This window comes from Nycticebus coucang, chromosome 8, assembly GCF_027406575.1.
Source record: "Nycticebus coucang isolate mNycCou1 chromosome 8, mNycCou1.pri, whole genome shotgun sequence".
Taxonomy (NCBI): Eukaryota; Metazoa; Chordata; class Mammalia; order Primates; family Lorisidae; genus Nycticebus; species Nycticebus coucang.
The window spans coordinates 41,710,306-41,730,995 of NC_069787.1; the positions used below are offsets into that span (position 1 = coordinate 41,710,306).

A 20,690-nucleotide genomic window follows, 5' to 3' on the forward strand; every position below is an offset into this window, starting at 1 on the left:
TATATGTTTTCTTGTCTTTCTTTCTTTCTTTTTTTTTTTTTTGAGACAGAGTCTCACTATGTCTCCCTCAGTAGAATGCCGTGGCGTCACAGCTCACAGCAACCTTAAAGCCTTGGGCTTAAGCAATTCTCTTGCCTCAGCCTCCCAAGTAGCTGGGACTACAGGCACCTGGCATCAACGCCCAGCTATTTTTTGTTGCAGTTGTCATTGTTTAGCTGGCCAGGGCTGGGTTTGAACTCACCACCCTCGGTGTTTGTGGCCGGCGCTGTAACCACTGTGCTACGGGCGCCAAGCCTGGATATGCTTTCAATTCTCTAGGTTAAATATCTAGAGTGAAAGTAGTAACTCCATTTTTAATCTGATGAAGAACTGCCGAACTGTTTTCCAAAGCAGATGTACCATTTATTTCACTTTGCTACCAGTAGTATATGAGAATCCAATTTCTCTACATTATTAGTTATTGTTTTTCAAAGAAATTTTTAATTGAAATGTAAACCACATAGAAAAGTGTATAAACTACAAGTGTATAGCCTGAAGAATCTGCCCAAAGTGAACGAACCCACATATCTGCACCCAGATCAGGATCCAGGACCAGCACCGCAGATGCCCACTTCATGTCCCTTCATCTACTTAGAAAATGAGAAAGTATTCATGAGCCTTTTTAAATTTCTCTCATGAATACTCTTATTTTCTGTATAGATGTCTTCCACATTGCTTTTCTGATTTAATCTTAGATATTTCATGTTTGTTGATATTATGGTAAATGGTATCATTAATATACATTTTTCTGTTTTTAAGATAGAGTATTGCTATGTTGGCCAGGCTGAACGTGAACTTCTAGGTTTAGGTAATCTTCCTGCCTCAGCCTCCCAAGTAGCTGGAACTATAGGCATGCACCATTATGCCCAACTTATTTTTTCATTTTCTACTTATTTGTTGCTGGTATATTGGAATACAACTGGTTTTTGTTTTCTAATCTTGTATTCAGCAATCTTACTGAATTTACTTACTAATTTTAACAAACTACAGATTCTTTTGGACTTTCTATTTACATAATCATGTCATCTGCAAACAATGTCAGTTCCATTACTTCTTTTCCAATTCTTACTCCTTTTTTCTCTCATATTTATATAAGTGACTTGCCTGCTATAATTTCTTATCTTGATTTAATAATTGAGTTTCTTTGGGAAAACAAAACTCAGAAAATTTCAGTCTTTTTCATCCTGTGAGTAGTCTTGGTATTTTCATTACACAATAAAAACCTAAGCTGGCCCTGACGTCCTCCACAGTGGCTGCAGTGTCCTCAGTTGTGGTGCTCTGTAGACTTGTGGCAAAAGCATGTGGTTCCTCCTGCAGGAGCAATGCTAGTCCACACTGCAGTGGAAACGAGCTGGCCATGCTCCAGAGACACTCAGACCAGAGAGCTGCTCAGAAGACTGACTGTGGCCTACTGGGACATCTGTTCCTGTTCCCTGAGGACCTAAGATCTCACGGAGGGAACTCCGAGAGCTTGTACCATGTGATAATTTCACCATATGGCAGGGAACAGGGGAAGGAGGGTTGGCTGCCTGCTGTTCCTGTTTATGTAGCAATCCTGAAAATTAACCTGACCCACCCAGGTCCCCACGCAGGTCTGCAAGGTGACCCCTCTGGTGTCATTATTGGCAACTGAGCACACGAAGGTTTCTGGAGGAACAGATGTGGAAAGGGATACAAATGACTCATGGTACAGTTGCTCATCCTACGGCAACCACAGTGTAAATGTCTCTTGCAGTGAGGCAATGTGGAGGAAACAGACTGCATTTAAGTGGGGCGGGAGAAGCCACTCATAGGCTTTCTGACAGTTTTTTGCAATGGCATCATGGGTTCTATTACTATACTCATAATCCCCCATGTCACAATGCCGCCTGGCATAAGCTGAAAGGTTTTCCAGGATTTTCATCCTCTCCAGCCAACTGGGTTTTCTTCTTGGCCTGCATGCCTGAGTTCACAAAATAAAGAGCAGCGTCTTTGTCTTTCAGCCACAGCTCAGAGCTTGGGACAGCATGGGCAGGTTTTAAGATCACATGCATCTGTGCTGCCACTTCATTAATGAGGGACTGAATGCTCTGATCTGTGCAAGTCTCTGGGTTTTCTGTGGTATCTGTTCATTAATAAAAGTGAATTATTTGCTATGCAGAATTATTCATAATAGCCCCAAACTAAAGAAGCAACCCAATGTCCATCAACAGGTAAGTAGATAAACAAAGTATGGAATAACCCATACAATAGAATTATTCAACTATTAACAACAAATGAAGTATTGGCACCTGCTACAACCTGGATAAACCCTGAAAACATGCTAAGTGAAAGAAACCAGACACACATGTTCTGATCCCATTTATATGAAATGCCCATAATAGACAAATCCAAAGAGAGAAAGTAGATTCATCTGTGGTTGCCAAGGGGATGAAGGGAGAGAGAAGCTGGGAGCGACTGCTACCACATGGGGGTTCCTTTGGAGAGAGAGAGAGAGATGTTTAGAAACTAGACAGTGGCTGTAATACACTATGAATATATTAAAGCCACCGAACAGTATACTTTAAAATGGTGAATTTTATGTTATGTGAATCTTAATAGAAAAGTAAATTACTTGCTATGAACTTATTTTTTTCTTTAAAAATCAAGTATCAAAATTACTGTAACACACTGACTCTGAAAGCGTTCTCCTTGACAACCCAAGGAACGTGGGGGTTGGAAGACCATGCAGGATTGAGGCTGGTTTCTCTACGAGGTGGGTGGAATTAGCCTTCATATAATCACATCTCTGTACAAAGCCATATCCATGGTTATAGGCCACATCTGTGAATTGCATTCTTGGCTTCAATTTGACTTAATACAAGTGGCATTTGTGTGTGGAGGTCCACGATGCCTCAGCAGGGCCATGAGAAGGAGCAGACAACTCTGGCCTTTCCATGTCAGGAGCCACCCAGGAGGCTTGGCCCCCAAATCACAGAACTCCTGCTACTAGTACTGCATTTAAGCAGCTGGAGTCTCAGTTTTGTCAATGCAGAAGGTGGGTCCTGGGTGACTCTCTAAAAGGGTCATACACACTCCACAACCAAAGAGCAAGAGTGAAAGATGAATAGTTCTCTTCCATTCAATTAGCTTATTCTCAAGGATCAGAGTCTGCCTGGCAGGCAGAAAATTCCACCCTGTAGTGAAACAAAAGGGAGCCAGAAAGGAGGGCAAATAAAGGTCGCAACAAACTCCCTGCATTCTTTTCTCTGTGTATAGAAATTCTAACTCTAAGTCCTGGTTAAATCATAGTAGGGTTACCTATAGCACAGAGAGAAGCCAGACCAATTTCAGTATCCCCTTCACCAAGGGATGCTGGGGTAGAAGGGGTGATTTTATTTGATAAATGGACAGTGGCATGAAAAAAATCAATGAAGTCTCATGACAACACCACGAGAAAGTCACTTTGTTTCCAACTGTTAACTTTCTGATTCCATTAAGGAGAAAGGCTCTGCTCAGGGTTGCTAAATCTTTCAAGCCTTTCTTATGCTTTGGAACAAAGAGGAGACTTAGAGCCTTTATAGGCAGAAGTATCTGGGCTTGAATTTTGTGACATTGTTTAATGTCATTGTGTTTATTTTTACTTTTAAAAATCAATTAACTATTTATGGAAAATATGGTAAGCTTCCCACTTAAGGTCGTGCTATTTATACCACTTTTTAAATAAACTGATTTAAGGTTTAAAAAAAAGTGACTCACTCTAAAGGAAATACCAAAGAAAAGGACAGGTGGTGCAGAGAGGGCACACATCATAAAGGTGATACAAGAATGACATATTTTTGAAAATTTTTTTTCTTTCTGTTACTCTACTGATGAACATTTCTAGAACAACTCTAAAAACATTCTGTCCTACCAATACCAGCTCAATGGTCCTCATTTTTCTAATTCACTCTTTAATGACATCACTGCACCTGTCAGTACATGGCAGGGTCAGAATCCAACGAGCAAGAAAATGCCAAAGGAGTTTCCATAAACATGCATAATACCTGCTTGAAGACAGAATCAGTGACTTTGGGAGTGTGGGTGGATAAAGAGGCTATCAGAAACCTGAAAGAACTTATCTGGTATAAGCTGCCACCAATTCGTCAAGAATACTCCCCAAATTCAAAAGAGGATGAGTGCCTTTTAACTTTTTAAATTTTTATTCATTTATTTATTTTTTTGAGACAGAGCCTCAGGCTGTTGCCCTGGGTAGAGTGCCATGGCATCACAGCTCACAGCAACCTCAAACTTTTGAGCTTAAGCAATTCTCTTGCCTCAGCCTCCCAAGTAGCTAGGACTACAGACACCCACCATAACACCTAGCTGTTTTTTTTGTTGTTGTTGTAGCTATCATTGTTATTTTAGCTGGCCCAGGCCAGGTTTGAACCCACCAGCCTCGGTGTACATGGCCCGTGCACTAGCCACTAAGCTACAGGTGCCACCGTGCCTTTTAATTTGTCTGTATGTTTGAAATACTTTATGATACAATGTTGAACGATAACAACAAAAGAGACAAGCAGAACAGATGACAATAATAGGATACTTGTGAAAATGTCAATTACAAAATTAGCTTACCAATAATAGATTCTTATCAGTGCAGAAGGCCACAGGAGAAATGAGGCTACAAATGCCAGGATTGGGATGGCCAGTGTCCCTCCCGCAATCACAAACATGTTAACCACGTCAAGATCCATCCTGCTTTTGAAGTTGGCTGACACCTGCAGGGACCAGAGTGAAATGGTATTAAAACTCTATCTTAAGAGAAAAACTAAAGGAGCAAAGGAGACAAGTGAAGGGAAGGCCCAAGGATGAAGGTAAAGATCAGGAAGAAAGGAAAGAAGGTAAGTGCTTAAAAAAACTAAATACATAGACATGACAACTAAATGTAATGAGGAATCCCTCAGGGGACCCGGGATTAATCCTTCAGAGCCAGTAGCTCACACCTGTAATCCCAGCACTCTGGGAAACCAAGGCAGGTGGATTGCTTAAGCTCAGGAGTTTGAGACCAACTTGAGCAAGAGCAAGACCCTGTCTCTACCAATAAACCGACCAAACCAAACCAAACCAAACAAAACTAGTTAGGCATAGTGGCAGGCACCTGTAGTCCCAGCTACTCAGGAAGTGGAGGGAAGAGGATTGCTTGAGCCCAAGAGTTGAAGGTTGCTGTGAACTACGATGCCACAGCACTCTACCTAGGGCAACTGAGTGAGAATCTGTCTCAAAAAAAAAAGAGGAAGAAGAAGAAAACAAAGCTATAAAGAACATTGTTTGCACCAATGGAAAAATATGAGTAAGGACTAGGTATTAGTACTTGATAATCTTACTACGGTAGAACATCTGTAAGTTGACCACCCAAGAGACTGTAACAAACGAGTCAACATATGCAGATGGCCAACATAAAGAACGTCCACTGAGTACATGTGGTACATGCTCTATGAAAATTAGGTCAACTTTTTTTCTTGAGACAGTCTCACTCTGTTGCCCTAGGTGACTGCTGTGGCGTCATCATAGCCCCCAGCAACCTCAAACTCTTGGGTTTGAGTAATCCCAAGAGTTTTTTTTCTTGAGACAGAGTTATTCTGTGACCCTAGGGTAGAATGCAGTGGCATCATCGCTCACAGCAATCTCAAACTCTTGAGCTCAAGTGATCCTCTTGCCTCAGCCTCCTGAGGCGCCTGCTGTTTTTAGAGACAGAGTCTACAGGCGCCTGCTGTTTTTAGAGACAGAGTCTCGCTCTTGCTCAGGCTGGTCTCAAACTCCTGAGCTCAGGCAATCCACCTATCTCAGCCTCCCACAGTGCTAAGATTACAGGCTCGAGCCACCATATCCAGCTTCTTGAATGATCCTCTTGCCTCAGCCTCAAGAGTAGCTGAGACTATAGGAACCCACCACAATGCCCAGCTAGTTTTTTGGTTTTTTTTTTTTATTTTTTAATTTTTTTGAGACAGAGTCTCACTATGTCATCCTCGATACAGTGCCATGGCATCACAGCTCACAGCAACCTCCGACTCTTGGGCTTAAGTGATTCTCTTGACTCAACCTCCCAAGTAGCTGGGACTACAGGCGCCTAATGCCCAGCTATTTTTTGTTGCAGTTGTCATTGTTTAGCTGTCCCAGGCCAGGTTCGAATCCACCAGCCTCGGTGTATGTGGCTGACACCATAACCACTGTGCTACGGGTGCTGAGCCTTGGTTTTTTTTTTTTCTATTTTTTGGTAGAGCCGGGTCTCACTTTTGCTCAGGCTGGTCTCAAACTCCTAAGCTCAGAAGATCCACCTGCCTCAGCTTCCCAAAGTGCTGAGATTACAGGCATGAGCCATACCACCGGCCTGAAAATTAGGTCAATTTAAAGAGGTGGTCAATGTAGTGGGGTAGTCAACTATGGAGGTTCTACTGTATATCAGTGATAAAATTCTTTTTTTTTTTTTTTTTTTTTTTTAAGAGACATTCTCACTTTATCACCCTTGGTAGAGTGCTGTGGCATCACAGCTCACAGCAATCTCCAACTCCTGGGCTTAGGTGACTCTCCTGCCTCAGCCTCCCAAGTAGCTGGGACCATAGACACCTGCCACAACGCCCAGCCATTTTTTTGTTGTTGCATTTTGGCCAGGCCCGAACCCGCCACCTTTGGTACATGGAGCTGGCACTTCATCCACTGAGCCACAGGTGCAGCCCAGTGATACAATTCTTGAGTGGGATGATGAAATTATGAGAATATCCTTCTTGTTAGGAGTACCTGCGAAAGTTTTTTTTTTGGTTTTTGGCCAGGGCTGGGTTTGAACCCGCCACCTCCGGCATATGGGACTGGCACCCTACTCCTTGAGCCACAGGCGCCACCCAATACCTGCTAAAGTTTTAAGGGGTGAACTATAATGGTATCTGCTACTCACTTCTAAAACTTGAAAAGAGGCTTGGCACCTGTGCTCAGTGGTTAGGATGCTGGCCACATACACAGAGGCTGGCAGGTTCAAACCTGACTTGGGCCTGCTAAACAACAACAACTACAACAAAAAAATAGCCAGATGTTGTGGCAGGCGCCTGTAGTCCCAGCTATTTGGGAGGCTGAAGCAAGAGAATCGCTTAAGCCCCAAGAGTTTGAGGTTGCTGTGAGCTAGGATGTCATGGCACTCTACCGAGGGTGACATAATGAGACTCTGTCCCCCCCAAAAAAAGAGAGAAAAAATAATGTGTGTGTATATGTGGGGGGGGGGTTGGGAGGAGAGAGAAATAAAGCAAATATGGTACAATGGTAACCACCTTCCAAGCGAAGGTTACATAGTATTATCTTTTCTTTCAATTTTTTTTTTGCAGTTTTTGGCCAGGGCTAGGTTTGAACCCGCCACTTCCGGCTTAAGGGCCAGCGCCCTACTCCTTTGAGCCACAGACACTGCCCCCTATCCTTTCAACTTTTCTATAGGCTTGCAATTTTTAAAAATAAAAATGTTAGAAAGGATAGAGAAACTTAAAGAGTGAAAAAAATATATATATAGATATAAATGCTTGTATACATTTAGAACACCACTGGAAGGGTATATAAGAAATTGGTAACAGGGCTGGGCATGACGGCTCACGCCTATAATCCTAGCCCTTTGGGAGGCTAAGGAGGGTGGATAGCCTGAGCTCAGGAGTTCAAGACCAGCCTAAGCAAGAGGGAGACCTGGTCTCTAAAAATAGCCAGGAGAGGCCCGGTCTCTATAAAAAAATTGACAAAAAAAAACAAAAATAAAACTAGCTGGGCATTGTGGTGGGTGCCTATAGTTCCAGCTACTCAGGAGGCTAAGGCGAGAGGATCTCTTGAGCCTAAGAGTTTGAGGTTGCTGTGAACTATGACGTCACAGCATTCTACCCTGGGGTGACAGAGTAAGACTCTATCTCAAAAAAGAAAGAAAGAAAGAAAGAAACTGGTAACTAGGATTGCACCTAAGGTAGGGAATTAAAAGCTAGGTGTCAGGATTTTTCACTGTAAAATCTTTTAAGTTATTTACTGTGTACATGTACAACCTATTCAGAAATAATACACAATAAAAAGTGGGGAGAATATGTCAAAAAAGGTAGTCTGCAGTTTACTGTCTGATGTCTTTTCAAAGACTTAACAGACACATCTGAAGGCTAGAATGTGAGCTCCATGCAGGCAGAGACTTGGTGTCCACAACACTAATACTAGGACCTGATACATAATAGGTGCCTAGAAAGCCTGGCTGAACCAGAAGCCCCACCCTGTCCTGTCTGATGAGTTTACAAAATGGTTCATTCTAGCACAGAATGAAAAATATTTTAAGTCCTATCCTCCTCCTTGATACACAAAACAGCTGCCAAAGACCTCAAAGCCAGTGCGGCCCTCTGCCTTGCTTCCCAGCCACCTGTGCAGGATTAGCCAAACATAAAATAGATTTCTTCAAGGAAAAGCATTAATGGCTAACAAACTATGGCTTTCCTTATATTTCCTATGAACTGCAGAGATCTCTCCATATAACTCTATTAACTGATATGTAATTCAGTTTTAAAAAAATCAATGATAGTACAGCATGACCTCAGAACCTTTTTTTTTTTTTTTGAGACAGAGCCTCATTCTGTCATCCTGGGTAGAGTGCCGCGGCATCATCATAGCTCACAGCAACCTCAAACTCCTGGGCACAAGTGATCCTCCTGCCTCAGTCTCCTGAGTAGCTGGGACTACAGGCATTAGTCCACCACGCCCAGCAAGGTTTTCTTCTACTTTTAGTTGGGATGTGGACACCTGCCTTGGCCTCCCAGAGTGCTGGGATTATAAGCGTGAGCCACCATGCCCTGCCCCTCATAACTATTAGGTACAAGGGTCAGCAAACTTTTTTGCAAAGGGCCACATGACAAGTATTTTAGTACTGTGGCCCACAGAGTCTCTGTCCCGACTACTCAATCTGCTACTATATTAAGAAAGCAGCCGCAGACAACATATAATGAATAGGTGTAACTGTGTTCCAGTAAAACTTTACCAAAAAATAGGCTGTAAGGCCCCATTTGATCCACAGGCTATAATTTGCTGACGCTTGATATGGTACATCAACCCTGTCAAATAGGCTAGATCTGGGTGTTTTCCCCCCATTTTATAGATTGAGGAAACTAAGGCTTAAAGAATTAAATAATTTTTTTTTTTTTTGAAGACAGTATCTCACTCTGTTACCCAGGGTGGAGTGCAGTGGTATCACCATAGTTCACAGTAACCTCAAACTCCTGGGCTCAAGTGACCCTCCTGCATCAGCCTCCTAGGTAGCTGGCACCATGGCTGTCTAAGTTTTCTATTTTTTGTAGAGAGATAGTCTTGCTCTTGCTCAGGCTGCTTACCAATTCCTGCCCTCAAGCAATCCTCCTGACTTGGCTTCTGGGAGTGCTAGGATTACAAGCATGAGCCACCAAGCCCAGCCAAAGTTAAGTAACTTGCCCAAGGTCACCCATCTGGTAATGTCAGAATTACGAAACAGGTTTCTGACTTGGATTCAACCAACCCCTTTGCACCAAGCTCTAGTTTTTATTTATTTATTTATTATTATTATTACTTTTTTTTTTTTTTTGCAGTTTTTGCCAGAGGTCGGGTTTGAACCCACCACCTCCAGTAAATGGGGCCAGCACCCTACTCCTCTGAGCCACAGGTGCCACCTGCCAAGCTCTAGTTTGTGTAATACATTTTTCAAAAGGCCTTCCCTCAAACCCTGTAACCTTTTCGCTGTCAGACACCTACACTTATCATCCCTAATTTCTCCATGAAGATGTTGAATGCCCCATCTCTCTAAGAGGTTGGGCCAAACAACCCCTCACATTCCGGAGGAAGAGACAGATACACAGAAGACAGATAGGTGGATCAAATGATTCTTTTCAGTTATACACACACATACACTCTGTCTGGGTACAGTCCTGAGTCTACAGTGATGAAAGCTGCCACCTTGCCAGGGCATAAGCACTGCCTTCGTTTCCTACTTATCTGCCTTCTCAGTTTCTTAGTCAAGGTAAGCAGTTTTCCCAGCACTCTTAAATCACTGGCCTGTTTCTCCTTCTAGAACCAGAACTCCTTGAGGGTAGGGACAATCGTGAGTTGTTTTTCAGTGCTTAGTGTAGCACAGGATGCAAATAAGGCATAAATAAATGAATTACTGAAAAGCAAAGTTACAAAGTGGACTCGATTCTGTTTAATTTCTTTTAGAGACAACCCTTGCCAATTATTTTGTAAGAGACCTGACATTTTCCCTCTTTCAGTAATTACAAAACTCCCTGGAGAGAGTGTCACCTATTTAATGCTGGGTACAATGTACTCTGCTAAAAGGCCTCAGCATCAAAGGGTAAGCAAATTAATCACAGAGTGAGAAGAATTTGTACAAATATTTTTGAACATCATAGATCATGAGTTGATAAAAGATGGGAAGAAGCTTCAAGAAGACTTAACTGCTCAAAGGCCAGGTTTGGTGGCTCCTGCCTGTAATTTTACACTTTGGGAGACTGAGGCAGGAGTATCTTTCGAGATCAGGAGTTCGAGACCAGCCTGAGCCAAGAGTGAGACCCCTGTAATTTTAGCAGTTTGGGAGGCTGAGACAGGAGGATTGCTTGAAGTCAGGAGTTTAAGATTAGCCTGAGCAAGAGTGAGACCCCGTCCTACAAGAAAACAAAAAAATAGAAAAATTATCCAGGCATCATGGCATGTTATCTGTAGTTCCAGATACTCAGGAGGCTGAGGCAGAATAATCACTTGAGCCCAGGAGCAGTTTGAGGTTGCTGTGAGCTCTGATGATGCCACTGCACTCTAGCCTTGGTGAGACAGCGAGATCTTGTTTCAGAAGGGAAGGAGGGAGAGAAAGATGGAAGGAAGGAAGGAAGGTAGGTAGTAGTGTGGATGATTTAGGTAGTAGTGTGGATGAATCTTAAAAACATGAAAGAGTATTGCTCTATGATGAACTTTCCCTGTGTCGCTTGTTCTTAAAAATACAAAAAACAAAAATACTACTGAGGGCCACTGTGAATTCTGATCCTTGAGTGCCAGAAAGTTAATCACATGACGGTCCTTTAGATTAGGAATTATAACATGTTGTGCCTGGAGCCACAAATATCATAATCTCTGACCTTATAGATGGTAGCCCTGAGGTGAAGGTGTGATCATAAAAAACCCTCATGCCTGGGGCAGCGCCTGTGGCTCAAAGGAGTGGGATACTGGCCCCATATGCCAGAGGTGGCAGGTTCAAACCCAGCCCCGGCCATAAACTGCAAAAAAAAAAAAAAAACCCATGCCACAGTCAGTTTCAGGGAAGGTTTCCTCTGGTTCTATTTCCCATTTAATGTCAGAATAAAGTTTTCATAAGGAACTGTTGAAGAATATGATCAATTTAGTAAGGCTTGGGCACATTACAGAGAGCCCTGCACACTTTCCCCAACAAGGTCAAATAAAGCCAGGTCCTAGTTGAAGAAGCATCAATGCTTTCTGAGTTTCTACACAGACAAAGAACTGGCAATTATTCCTATCTTGGCATCATCCTTCATTTCACAAAGGACTTGCCTTAGCCCCAGCTTTCCTTTAAAAAGGCAGCTCCCTTGCCCTTCTGTTTATTTATAGAATACTCTGCATACCCTGGGGGGAGGCTAGAGACAAAAAAACTGAAGCCTTGTGAGCCAGGAACCACCAGAGACCAAAAATTAAAAAATCAACTAACAGGTCTAACATGGGGCTTCCCAAAGTAGAAGGCCCATACATCTAGTAGTTTGCAAGATGACTTTAACCAGTAGGAGACTACTAATAATGCCTCAGGGGGTACACAGCATTAGATAACACTGACATACATACTAAAAAAGTCACCTCCTTTCTTTTTTTTTCAACTTACACATTCATCCCTGAAAAAGTCACCTCTTTTCAATCCTTTTTGTCAAAGAGGAACTCTCAGTGTGATGGCCTTGATCAGCTCTCTAACCCCTTGGGCCTCCTGCAAGCAACAGTATCCTGCTAGCTAATAACATTGTTTCTTTTTATTTAAGTGAATACATTTAATTTATGGTAGGGAAGCAAAATAATTTTAAAAATAAATTCAAGTTAGAAGGAATCAATCGAAAGAAAAATATGAAGCAGGTAATATGTGGTTCTGGTAAAAATTATGATGGTAGTATGATGGCTGCCCCTAAGAGGCAAATTCAGGCCATGGGGGTGGGGTGTCCAGGTGGCTCTCTTTAACCCGCTCTTGCACACACCAGCTGTGAGACTTTGGTTTCCTCATCTATCAAGTGAGAATATTCAATCACATCATCTATTCTGTTCTTTCCTACTCTGGTGTGTTACAAATTTCTGAAATTATGCCAGGCAATTGAAGAGTAGGATTTGGCTTGCCTCCACAGTTATCTTGTTCCCTGTCATATTTCCCAGCATCTAACACATTACCTGGAAAAGACTCAGTGCTTGATAATATTGATCATCTGGTTGAATAAATTGAAAGAGAAAAAATACACTCATTTTATATATATCTCATGGGAAAGGAGGCACCCCTGGGTTAGAGGCAGTGGTGCCAACGTCCCTGCAGCACAACATGAAGCAGGTCACGTCAGGAAGGAGGGCAGACCTCACAGCCCAGACTCGGACTCTTCTGCCTCCTGTGAACAGCCACGTTGCGCACTTGGGGGCCTGTATTTATGAACAGAGGGGTAAGGATTAATGAGATAGACATCAGTGGATGCAGGTAAACACTGCACAGGGAAATGGAGTTTAATCTGGGGTTGGCGGTAAGGCACATTTCACAATTCTCTTTTAATGTTCCTACTGATTCTGACATCTGGGGATCTTAAGATTAATACCTGAACCTTTGGAGTATAAAGCAAAATTTAAGAATAAACAATGTAAAACATTGTCATAGAATACTGCCTTTCTCTGGACATCTATCTATAGTCCATCAAATTTGACTATCAAACAAGTCCTAGTCCTTCCAAAATAATAATGATTATCACAACAACAGCAACAGCAATCGCTCACCATGGCGAAAGACATAAGAGCAATGGCTTCTATCTATTAGGTAACTTCTCTACATCAGGCTCCATGTAGATGGTTCATATACGTCCTATAACTTTACCTCTCACTATATGATGAAGAAGCATTTCCCTTATATAAAAATGGAAAAACCAAGGCTTAAATACATTAACACCCTCAAGGTCACCTGGTTAGTGAATGGTATGACCTGAGTTCAGCCCCATCCTGTAGGTCTCCCTGGTTCTTGCTGCCTTTGCCTTTTCTCCATGCTTTCTGTATCAGACAGTCACTGTGCATCAGTTATATACCAGGCACAGGGTTCAATGTCCCACTGACATTCTTTATACTTCGTTGGAACTGTTTTAACAGCAAGCAACATGTTAACAACTTTACAAGTTACCAGTTGGCTTGTTAACCTTATTACTGCTGGTACATTTTTAAAACTATCCAGTAATGCTTACAATTTTTTCTTCAATTCTGCAATATAAAAATTCTTCTCACGATGTTTTCCCCTAGGAAAATACCATGTTTTGGAAATCTGAGTGTAAGACCCCAGCTGTTAAACAGTGTTGCATCTAACCTTTACTGATCTCTGAAACCAGGTTCCTATAAAGAGAAACTGATTCCTTGAAACTCAATAATGATTAACAGCTAAAAATGACACAAAGAAGAAAATACTCCCTTGTGTGGAGGCCCCAGGATGGATGAGACACAGTAATTTGAGACATAGGCCATTCTAACTCCTTGTCATATGTATCTTCTCTATCACAGAGAAAAGTCATGCTCAAACCCAAGACAGTGGGTTAAGCTTGTGAGTCATCAACACAAGCACGGCCCAGCCCCCTGTCCCAGGATGCTCCCCTCAGTCTCTCTCCTGGATATTCCCATAATGCTCTCTCCACTCTTCCTCCCGGACATTTCCATGATGCTCTTCTTACTTTCTCCTTACCTACATTCTCCACCACTCCCTCCTGTAGGGAATTTGAAAGTCAACATAGCTAACAGGCCCTCGTTCCAGGCTTTCTCAAAAGGCTGCTTGACCACCCCTATAATCCCAAAGTTCCTACAATGCCCCAGATACATCTCTCCTCACTTCTCCTGACTGACTAGTTCCTGCTGACAGTAACCAAAATTAGTCGGGCTTCCTAGACACCAAAGCATCTTTCGTTCACTTTCCTTCTTGCTCACTCACTACTCCTGTTATACAAACGTAGAGAGGGACCAGCACTGCAGTTCAAGCACTTGTCCAAGCCTAGACAGACTGTGCTGCCCAAAACACAGCAATTTAAATTAATTAAACCTAAAGAAAATTCAAAACTCAGTTCTTCAGTGGCACCATGTTTGACAATTGCTAGGAGCTATCACACTAGCCAGTATAGCTTTAGCGGGTTTACATTCCTGAAAGCTTCTTACAACCAATCCCTTAGACCAGTGGTTCTCAACCTTCCTAATGCCACAACCCTTTAATACAGTTCCTATGGGTTGTGACCCACAGGTTGAGAACCACTGCCTTAGACCATTTTAGTTTAGCATTTACTATGAGTATAGGGTGGGAAGTTCGCACCAGGTGCTAGATTTTTGTGAATCAGACCACAGCCCTCAGCCACCAGACTGGATCCAGGTCCTCCTGTCCTCCTCTTCTCGTTTCTGTAAAGGTTGCTCTTTCACACCCCAGTCTTTCCACCCCCAGCTGTCAGAGGAATCTTCTTAATTTACACCAGGCTGCCAGTCTACTGTCCACCAGATAAAACATGAACTCTGACCACCCAACATGGTCCCAACTCAGCTTCCTAGCCCTGACTCCCACATCTTTGCCTACAACCCAAATAACCTGTCCCCATGCAAGCCCTACACAGCCTCCTGCCTTCCATCCTGCTTCCCCTCAGTGTGAAACACTCCCACACTTGGCTGCCTGATGAACACTTCTCTGCCTTCGAGATCGGTCCAAGTGTCACATTCCCCAGGAAAGCATCACTGTCCCATAGGCCCATGCCTTCTAGACACCCTTCAAATTTAGGGTCCTGCCCCTGGCATAGTCTTCGAGAACTATTTTTAGGGGGCTTTTTGGGTATGTATCAGAGCTTTGAAACCCTCAGGTGTCCAATCCCTTCCCATCTGACCTACTGAACTAGAGAATCACCCACCAACAGAAGAGTGGAAGGGAGAGTGGAGATGACAGCAGCAGTCCCAGGCTCATTAAGAGCTGTCTTTTCAGGGGGTAATCTGTAGCGTTAAAAATCCATACTCACTCTTTAAAGAGCACAGCCTTCTTTCCCAACTGCTATCAGCTCTGGCAGAAGCTGAAAATGAGATTCTGGAATCACAAGAAATAAAATGACAAAGCATTAAATCACACTAGGGAATATGAGTGAAGTGCTAACAGCTGGTCAAATTGCTGGCTTCGCGGAGGTGGGGCACCCTCCTCCTGAGCACAGGCAAAGTACAAATATACCATGGCTTTATAGTGTGCCTCTTGTTCAGGTTGCCTCCCCCAATTAAGCAAATGTGCACAAAGGGCAGGGAATCGCAGATAATGAGCCAGGCCTTGGAAGGGTTGAAGGAGATCAGAGAAGAAATCTAGTGATTTCTTCAACATAGAATGTGCCGCGTAACAGTTAAAGCTCTGCTTCTCCACCTGGGTTTGGGCTTGACCTAAACATTGTATTCAGAAAGTAAGGGAAGAAAGACAGTCACCAATGGGCAACTGAGGATAATACTGCTGCTAAGATGACAGCAAAAGGGCTGCCTCACTCAAAAACTGGGAGGGGCGGAAGCAGGGGTAATGGCAGCCGGGCAAAGGAAATGGTATCAGTGAGGCCCCTGAATTGTCAGATGGACCAAAGAGTTAAACACAAAAAACAAAACCATGACATTTATAGAAGGAAATATGAGAACTCCGTTTTAAAATATCTCCATGGGGAAGGGCTCTCTAAGTTAGATATAGAATCCAGAGGCTACAGTGAGAATACTAATTGCATAAAATATTTTAAAATGTCCAGATGGAAAGAGATATCATAAACAAGATTGAAATTTGTTAGTACATATTAGAGGCGACAGACTAATTATGTACCCCTTAGTGTATAAAGGGTTCCTACATATCAGGAAAAACAACAAAAACAAAATCTAATAGAAAAATAAGAAAATGATCTAAGCAGATAATTTACCAGAAAGGAAACACAAATGACAAACATATAAAATGATGCTCAATCTCATTTACAATAAAGGACACACAAATTAAACCTACAGGGTAACAGTAATCTTTACTTATCATACTGGAAAAGAACAAAAAGTTTAGTGACAGATTGTGTTGCCAAGATGATGGAGAAATAGATGCTCTCATATAATGCACCAATTTACATTCCCATCAACAAACTCTACAGATAGCAATTTAGCACAATCTGTGGCAATGCAAAATGCACATACCCTTGCCCTAACGATCTTTTCTTCTTTTAGTAATTTATCTGTTTGTAACAGAAGATGAATAAAAATATATTTATATAAGGTTATTACAATATAATTTATAAGGGCAAGAGAGGGGAAATAATTTAAGTGCTCACTTATAGGGGGCCTGCTAAGTAAAGAAGGACAGCTTTACAAAGGAATATTATATATAGCCATTAAATACAAATGAAAGTTAGATATATGGTATTAAAATAATTAGACAATCCTATTTATCCCTATGGGTAACAACGCCCAAGATACATTAAGCATGGAATAGAAAACAGTGGATAAACACCTCCAATATTAAAAGAAGAGAGACAGAATATATATGTTATGTTTATATGTGTGTAAAATATTTCTGGATAGATACACAAGAAATTGGTAATAATGGGGGGCCATTATTGGAACTGGGGGGCCAAGGACAGAGATGAGAGGCAGGCTTTTCACTGATACCTTCTATACCTTTTGAATTGTTGCCATGTGCATTTATACAGTTTTTTCTACTTAATGAATTAAAAACTACTATATACACTCAAATAAAATGATCTATCTTATAGTGTCCAATGTAGTAGCCACAAGCCACATGCGTGGCTATTTAAATGTGTATTAAGTAAAATTAAATACAATTTAAAATTCAATTCCTCAGCCACATTCACATTTCAAGTGCTCCACAGCCACATGTAGCCTGTGGCTATCACATTAGATGACAGAAACAGGGAACATTTTCATTATCACAGTAAGATCTACTGAGTTCTTTACTTCTGGACTCTACTAATTCAAAAGGCCCATTAGAGACAGCAACCAAACCTTAACTGTCTCTGCTGATGAGGGAAGAAATATGGTGGATGCTGTCAGGATGAAAATCCCTATATCTGCACACACCAGCCCCGTCACCTAGCTGCCTGCTATATTAACATTCCGTGATTGGGAGACAACGATCTATGTGACTATCCAAAGGTTAAGCCGGGTTGGCAAAAACTTCAGTCCTTAAGGCTCAAAGTCCAGCCCCCTGCTATAGAATGTGATAAGAATTAAATTTTTTTAAATGATAAACATTCTTATCATTCCATCCCAGAACCACAGGACCACTCATAAGCCATAAATTCTTATCTCCTTTGTAGTTCAGGGAGAGGTGCAGATTAGAGGGTTCACTCTCTCCTACTTTGTACCAAAGCACTAGCAACTGGTTTCCCAGGGAGGATTCTTGGTCAAGAACCAGCCCAGCCCACAGCCCCTCCCTGCTTCTGCCACCTGAGCTGCCCTGTGGGCAGGAGAATTCAGCCCAGCCAGACTGGTGCTGTAGGGGAAGCATCAGAGAGAACCATAAAGTCCTGCTACTCAATTCCCTGATAAGTGACAGCAGGGGAGGTCAGTTGTATGCTCAGCAGGAAGGTAGGAGGTAAGCTTGAGCATAGCTTTTCAAAAGTAATATTTGCCAAGTGGCAAAGCACACAGGCCCTGACTGAGCCCAACACCTGGAAAACATCAGCCTCTTGGGTCAAGATGTGAGCTGTGGCCATAGTCTGAAACAACCACCTGCTTGCATTCATGTTTAAAACAAGACAACCCTACAGAAATACAAGCCAGTCAGTTTCCTGCTGGATAAAACAGAAGCCAAAATCTACCTGAGCCTTTACCTCCAACAAGCTCAAAGTCTACAGGCTTTAGCAGAGCACACAACAAGTTTTTATTTACACACTTCTCTCTGAATTAGTGTAAACACAAGTGCTGTCATCAGCGAGGTGATGCAAAGAAACTATTTAAAGCAGTGACTGCAGGACACCAAGTGCTCACACTGCACAGCTAACCTCTTGCCTGACTCCCAGGCAGTTAGGCAGTTCTTCCAGACCACTGTCACATCTGTATAAAGGTAAAGTGCTAGAAAGGGCATCCTTTAAGTGACTATTTTCCACACGACTGAAAGGAATTAAAATAGTCCTCTCTTGGTATGTTACAGCAAGAGGGGAAAAACAGAACCTTAGCACCCAAACACGTTTCCCTGTGGCCCAAACTTGTACTCCTAAGTAAAAGGAAAAGCAAGATTAAAGAGGGTGTTGTCACTTCTAAAGGAGGTGAAGTTAGTCTAGGTACTTTTGATGCAGGAACAAAGCTGATATTATATTAAAAGGAGCCCCATTAACAAATAGCTGGCAGGTTTTAACAGGACAATAATTGGGGCTCTCAACACAAGGTCAAGCATTTAGGGCCCTTCTTGAGCTAATCCCCACCTTCTTTCCAGCCAGAATCTTTTCCCCAGAGATTTCAGTAACTCACGAAAACGCACCAGGAAAAGGAATGTGTAGTGAAGCCACATTCAAAATTTCATAGTTTAAAGAGTAAAATACAGTTTTGTTTGGACCTTTTCTAAACAAACAAAACAAAAATCAAATCTGTGTATTTGAAAAGCAATAGTGGGCGGCGCCTGTGGCTCAGTCGGTAGGGCGCCAGCCCCATATACCAAGGGTGGCGGGTTCAAACCCGGCCCCGGCCAAACTGCAACCAAAAAAAAAAATAGCTGGGCGTTGTGGCAGGCGCCTGTAGTCCCAGCTACTCGGGAGGCTGAGGCAAGAGAATCGCTTAAGTCCAGGAGTTGGAGGTTGCTGTGAGCTGTGTGAGGCCACGGCACTCTACCGAGGGCCATAACGTGAGACTCTGTCTCTACAAAAAAAATAAATAAATAAAAATAAAATAAAAAAGAAAAGCAATAGTAAATACTAAACAAAATTTAGGTTGTAACCTCAACCCTGGGCTAATTCTTAGGATAAAGAATACATCTCATGTAGATTGTTTTATGGTACAGTTAGTCTTTCTACTTCACCTCTGGTCATCACAGTGTTACGACAGGGGCCATTTTTGCAAAAATATGATATGGCTTCATTGATTCATTGATTTCTCAAGGTCCTTTCAATTGTTTGATTTCCAAGTCTCTCCCCTAAAGGAGTGCTCATCCCTTCTCATCATCCTTTGTTGACAAGTCTCACATTGCCAGACACTATAATTGCCAGGTCATTCAAACAGTCCACTTTGATTTCATGAAATTTTAATTCTCTTGCAAGAGTTGCAATTTTATTTTCACTGTTTATCTTGTATTAATAAAACATCAATGACCTAGGAGACCAATGAACAGAATAGGGATGTCTCTGGAACCAGCTGGCGACTAGCGTTGGAAACAGAGGAAGGGATGATAGACTGGGATCTAATTTTGTTCAAGTCCATTAATGAATAATTTCCTGTTATGATAGCTTCTGCTTCCTATCCATAACATCGGGATTGTGAGCAATCAGATAGCAGATCAGCTAATAATCTGACTCTTTCATGACTGTACCTGCACTAGCTTTCTGTTTTTTTCCAGTTTCCCCTCTTTCTCTACCTAAAAGACCCTCTTTGCCTATCCCATCTTCCATTTAAAAATCTTTCTGGCAGGCGGCGCCTGTGGCTCAAAGGGGTAGAGTGTTGGTCCCATATGCCAGAGGTGGCAGGTTCAAACCCAGCCCTGGCCAAAAACTGCGCAAAAAAAAAAAAAATCTTTCTGGCAGCTTAGCAGCCCAATTTACAATAGCAATGATGTAGAAACCTAAGTGCCCTTCAAAAAAATGAATGGATGAATAAACTTTGGTATATGTATACCTTGGAATACTATTCAGCCATAAGAAGATGGGAGATTGTGTGTCCTTTATTACAACTTGGATGGATTTGGAGAACACTCTCCTGAGTGAAATATCACAAGAATGGAAAGACAGGCATCACATGTACTCAATACTAATTTGAAACTTATAGATTAATAACACGCTCACATTGGAGAAAAATCCAATTGAATCCGAGGAGGAGGATGTGAGGGAGGGAGGGTCAGTGGGTCCCATCCCAGGGGGGACAATATGTGGGTATATGGCACACTTCTTATAGGAGGGACATAGCTACAAGTTAGACTTTTCCTTACAAAGGCAAACAGTCTGGCCTAGCGGTACATATCTTTATTTAATCAGACATTTTTTAAAAAATCTTTCCTCTCTGATGGCATTTGGGATTTGTTCCTTGTGAGGAGAGGACTGCTGTACTCTTCACTAACCTGCAAGCTTCTCAAAGACAAGTTGGACCACATCTTTATATCTGTTATAGTCCCTGGCACCCACCATCCTTTGACCCCCGTGGGCACTTGGTAAATCCCAAATGATAAGCTGGAAAGTCAAAATAGAACAACTGCTCAGACTGAGAAGAAAGAGTCCCCACAGCCACCACGCAGCCTTAGG

At 42.3% G+C, this 20,690-nt stretch overlaps 1 protein-coding gene across 3 annotated transcripts in view; it reads right to left on the reverse strand.

The window, feature by feature from the left end:
• Positions 1-20,690, reverse strand: part of ABHD6 (abhydrolase domain containing 6, acylglycerol lipase) — a 52,585-nt gene that overhangs the window by 25,577 nt on the left and 6,318 nt on the right. For 2 of the 3 annotated variants that reach the window (XM_053599972.1, XM_053599974.1), the window contains exons 2-3: positions 15,252-15,316; positions 4,615-4,757 (exon numbers count right to left, since the gene is read on the reverse strand). In XM_053599972.1, coding sequence (XP_053455947.1) covers positions 4,615-4,733 — 119 coding nt within the window. In that variant the 5' untranslated portion in view covers positions 4,734-4,757; positions 15,252-15,316. The remainder of the gene's footprint in view (positions 1-4,614; positions 4,758-15,251; positions 15,317-20,690) is intronic. The other variant, XM_053599973.1, reaches the window with a different exon arrangement.